Below are 5,498 nucleotides of genomic sequence, written 5' to 3' on the forward strand. Positions count from 1 at the left end.
CATCTGAAAGCTGAAGCTTTCGAATTCTAAATATAAGGAAAGGGGGAAAAAAAACAATGGCCAATAGTTTCTTTCCTAATGAATTGCCTGCCTGACTTCGTAGCCGAAACGACAGAACTCAAAGAGGAAAAGATTTAATTAAAGTTGTCGGTGAAAGTTGTAAAATTTTTTATTAAAAATGAATAAAAAATTAAAATCGAAAATTAAAATTGATAAATTAATAATTTTTTATCATATAAATAAAACATGTATAATTTTAATAAATTTTAATAAATTTTGAATTATTTATTAAATAAATATTTTTATTAAAAATATTAATTAAAATTTTTATCGTTAAATAAATATTAATTAAATTTAAATTATAAATAATATTTTTAATAATTATTTTTACATATTATCAATTTTCATATCAAATTTTATCAATTTGATTTAAATTTTTTTATTAAAATTTTTATTTATTCATTCCTAATAAAAAATTTTACCAACTTAACTTATAAAACTTAATATAAATTTTGCCTACTCAAAAAAAAAAAAAAAATGCATAGAAACTCAAATATATTGCCATGTGAGAATGCTTATGCTTTATAAAAAACTCGCTTTACCCAAAAACAGCTAATGTAGAGTTCTTATATAGGGCCAAAGCATTTGCTTGCTTTCTGCTTGATCGGGCTCACAAGCTTAAGGGAGAGATGCATGGCGGTATTAGCCTCTGTTCCCTGTTTGAATGGATTGGGGGAATGACAAAATCATGTTGGTGTAAGAGCGTAGTTTGTGTACCGGTGTGATTCAACAAAGGGTGAATACTACATTAATCAAACAGAAATGCAGAGATTCTCCTAATACACTCAAATTTGATCATTTTCAGGTCATTATTCTTAAATGCGATGAACTCCCTTTATATACGTTGCAAACGCAGGATTCCTGTATTAGAACCTGCAATAACCATCTTCATCAAATAGGGAAGTAGATGATAAAGCAGCTAATGGATTTTCTCCTACATACTCGCTCCAGCTCCTTTATTCGCAGTGTTTGTTAAGGAAGGAGATGATGAGTTGATTCACCTCTTCAGGAAGTTGTTCTTGGACGAAATGGTTCCCTTCTGGCATGAATGTGATATCCAAATTGGGCACAGACTCCTTGATTTTGCCAGTCCTGATGTAGTCTTCCAGCCCTGGAAATTTCATGGCGTAGTCTTTCTCTCCCATGATGAGAAGTCCTGGAGCTGTGATTTTCGGATCATCCAGACCACAGGGCACCATCATAGTCCTGCGCATAAGAAGATTTTTCTAATAAAACACATCATTCTTGACATAGGATTGGTTTGACTATAGTTTCTCGAATCTCCAAGCTCTCTTTGGGATCATATTGGAACATATAATCAGCAGAACCCAACCCATGTGAAAAAATAGAAAAATTATTATAACAGCAAATTCTTGGTGTCCTAAAAATGTTGATTGTTCTTCAAATGTTAAAGGTTGACTTGGTGAGAACTTGTCTGGTTACCTGTATGGAACCTGCAGTGCAGTACGGAACCCGCATTTCTCATATAAAGATCCATACTCTGTAAGATCCTGCTCACTGAACCATGGTGGTAGTGGAGTAGATGAGTCAACCAAGTCCATAATCTCCTGATTATCATCAGCAGCAACCGGGGGTAAACTTCCAGAGAACATAGTGTAAACCTTTCGCACCACCGTCTTCCTGTCAAAGCGTCCAAAATCTGCTTCAGCTCTTCCTGGCACCTGGGAATTTACAGGGCATTTTTCTTTTAAGATATCCATGGAGAATTAATCAACAAGAAATATGATGAAACTTACCATCCACCTTAGCATATAAAAGCCTGGTGGAATGAGAGGAAGTTGACTCTGAAGAGGAGCGAGACCTGGTAGTAGGAAAGGAACGCCTAGTAAGATGATGGTGGACACTCTTTCAGGGTAGAGTATAGCCAGCATGGCTGCTACGAAGGCTCCGAAATCCTTTGCAACAAAATGCGCCTGCTTTCAACAATTAAAGATTAACATGCTGCTTTAGCTTCATTTTCTACTTATAATTGCCACCATACATACAATTAATGAAGTCTCTTTAACTACTGTTGTAAGCAAATCTTTCACATATCAAAGTCAATAACGTTACCTTACTGATGCCCAAAGAGTCAAGAAGGGCAACAACATCATCAACAAAGTCATTAAACGTTGCCTTCTCTGGCTCTGACGGATGCTCTGAGAGTCCATAACCCCTAAAATCAACAGAAATTGCTCGATAGCCAGCATTAGCCACGGCAATCATCTGGTGCCTCCATGAATACCAAATTTCCGGGAATCCATGCAAGAATACCACCACCTTAGGACCTACACAGATAATAACCCCCATCTGAGTCAGAAAAGCTAACAAGCAAATCAAATGACTTCAAAAGAAAATTTTCGAGTTTGTATGATTAGCTCGAATCAAACCATTTCCAATCTCAGCGACATGAAGCTTTAGTCCTTTAGCTTGTACATGGCTGCGCTGAATATTTTCCATTGTTTACAGAGATCAAGTTGACTGAGAGAATGTCAGGTGAGAGCTCACGAGGCGCAGGATCAAGTTAGTTAAACTAATGATCTAAATACTTATCTTCTAACTAGTGGTCGTAAATTAATTAATTCTTAAATACTTTTTTTCAATAAAAACCAATATATATTTTCTTCCTTCCACTCCACTAAGACAAGTGAATTAATTGAAAGTAGGGACTTATCAGGTGGACCGTGAAGTGTAAAAACAACTTAATAATTCCAAAATCCAATCCTTATATATTAATGTACAAAATGGTTAAAATCCAAATTATATTACGTAATAATGTATTTGTGCGACTGGTCAACTCGAAGCGTGAGGCCAATAGGTGGAGGGATGGACGATCCAATTATTATTGCAATATGCGTTGTTACTCAACTACCATCATTTAAGGGTACTAACTGTTGATTGCGATTTCTCAGCCTTAATATTTACATTTTCTTTCTTCATCATTAATCACTACATATATATATATATATATATATTAAAAAAGATAAAAAAAAATTTCGTTTGATAATTTTTTTAATCCTTGATTTTTTTTTTCATTCAATTAAGTTTTAAATTTTTTATTTTAAATTAATTAAATTTTTGAACATTTATTTTTATCCTAATTAAGTCTTTACTTTGATAAAAATTGATATTAATGATTAATCAATTTTCTTTTAATAAAAATTCAATGGATAAAAATATATATTTAAAAATTTAATTAATTGTAATAAAATGATAGAAATTTAAATAATTATTAAATTTTTATTTAATGATTTTTTTATCATTTTACTATATATTATATATATTGTGTAAAATTAAAATTTTAAATCTTACGCATTTAGTAGATTAATGATCCATGTATATTTTTTTTAGTAGATAGATTTGATTCCTCTTTTTCTCAATTAAAAAATATATATATATATATCTTCTTCAAGGAAGACTTGTAACTTACTGAGAAATTTGTCAAAATTGTTGTTTTCACAAGCCCTTTTCCATCAAAAGGAAAAAAGAAAACCAGTTCTTTGTCATTTAAATAAGCAAAAGGGTGAAGCAGGGCGAGTGTCCCTTCCTTTGTCTTATTATTACTATTCATCTCTGGAAAAATGGACAGGGTGGTTGGTTTGATTTTTCAAAAATCATACTTTCTTTCATAATATAAAATTTTATGAAGTAAACAACCCCTTAATCTTTTACTTTACCACCAAATTTTGTCTTGTTACCTTAAGTTTTCAACTTAATTACTTATTTACCTTAAAGATTTTCACAAGTTATTCTTTGGAGGAAACTTATCTCAAAACCGAGAATTGGTCAAAATTTTGCTTACATTTAATTTGGGCAATCATTTTTTTTCCAGAATTGGCCAATGTTTTTTGAAGTTGCTTGAACGAAAAATAAAGATATTTAATTTTAAAAATATATTTAAAATTATTTTTTTTAAATGTAATTATGCATAGTATTTTATAAATTAATGGTGCATCAAATTGGATTATTCTAACAAAAATTTGTATTTAATGTTTTGTCTATATATTAATATTATACATTAATACTTAAACACATAATAACATATTATAAAAAATTAATTTAAAAATTCCAAAAAATAATTTCATTTAATTTTAAATATATATTTAAAATTAATTTTTATATAATATTAATACATAATTTACTAAGATTGTATAGTATTTATAATTAATAATATATTACATATAAATCCTTCCAACAAAATAGTTTTAGTCGAGTAAATTCTAAGTAAACATTTGTAGCTCCCTATATTGTGGCACTCTCTACTGGAATGGCCTATAGTAGCTGTAGTAGCAAGGGATAACATTCACACTTTTCTAGACTCAATTGGATTCTGTATTTGAATCAACTTTTTCCAAAATTGTTTTATAAAAATTTCCTGATGAACGGGATATGGGAATTTGACAAATATTATCTTGAAGACTTGAAGTCGCTTTAGGCTTTAGCATCATGATTAATCAGATTATCTTTGTTCCTATAACCTTTTTCTTCCTTTTGCAAATCACATTGTAGTAGAACTATGTACAGTGATGGATTTTCAGATTTAATATTGGGAGATCAACTAAAAATATAATATTATATATAATATTTCATTTGAATTATGTTATTTAACTAACATATATGCAAGTAATATATAAATAAAAAAAATTACAAATATATAAAATCATAAATTTTATTAATTTATAAATATAAATATAAAAAATATATCAAATAAATAATAATATTTAAAAAATAAGCAATATTTAAAAAAAATAAAATTTTGAAAAATTAAATCTAAACTAAATGTTTTATCAATCTCTCTTTTGATGTTAACACCCAATAAGTGGATCAAAGAAAAAAATTTAAATTTATTTGTTTATAAATGAAAAGTATATATTAAAATTATTTTTTAAATTTATGGGATTGTAATTTAATATATGTGACAAATCAATTAATTTAAAACATTTGTGGATAATGATTAGTGAATAAAATAAATAGATATATTTTAATATATTTTAATTTTTTAATTGGAAAATGATTAAAACTTATTTAATATATATAATATATAAATATAAGAACCTAAAAAAGATTTTTCAAAATCTTGTGGGGCCCTTGGCTCCAGGTTTATCTTACCCACTGCGCCTGACAACGTATCGGCCCTCTAATATCTGCTCAGCACTCTAATTGCCCGACCAGTACAGCTAAGGATCAAATAAATGCTGATTTAAATACAGTAAATAAAGATTTAAAATCGTTGGTGAGCGGGGTGCATCACATCACATGACTTATGATTCCTCCCAAGGCCAGGCTTCTTCCCATTATAGCTAAGCTTAAGGCCCATTTGGATGGCCAGTTGTCCTTCTATTTAACTTTTTCCTCCTCATTTATTTTTTTTCATTTATTAATTTTTTATTTAAAAATTTTAAATAACTTTGTTAATTTAATATAATAAATAAAATTTT

The 5,498-nt window shown here is 29.1% G+C and overlaps 1 protein-coding gene across 1 annotated transcript; it reads right to left on the minus strand.

Moving 5' to 3' along the window:
• Nucleotides 1–782: 782 nt before the first annotated feature.
• On the minus strand, nucleotides 783–2,581 carry LOC111281598 (epoxide hydrolase 2-like). The gene is made up of 5 exons (XM_089760918.1): nucleotides 2,451–2,581; nucleotides 2,134–2,348; nucleotides 1,818–1,994; nucleotides 1,504–1,742; nucleotides 783–1,266 (listed from the first exon to the last, which is right to left on the minus strand). Exons 1-5 carry the CDS (start codon nucleotides 2,518–2,520, stop codon nucleotides 1,017–1,019), a joined length of 951 nt encoding a protein of 316 aa, XP_089617044.1. The 5' UTR covers nucleotides 2,521–2,581; the 3' UTR covers nucleotides 783–1,016.
• Nucleotides 2,582–5,498: the final 2,917 nt, after the last annotated feature.

Source organism: Durio zibethinus, chromosome 5, assembly GCF_047325235.1.
Source record: "Durio zibethinus cultivar Kanyao isolate XHJ-2024 chromosome 5, ASM4732523v1, whole genome shotgun sequence".
In the NCBI taxonomy this organism is placed as follows: domain Eukaryota; kingdom Viridiplantae; phylum Streptophyta; class Magnoliopsida; order Malvales; family Malvaceae; genus Durio; species Durio zibethinus.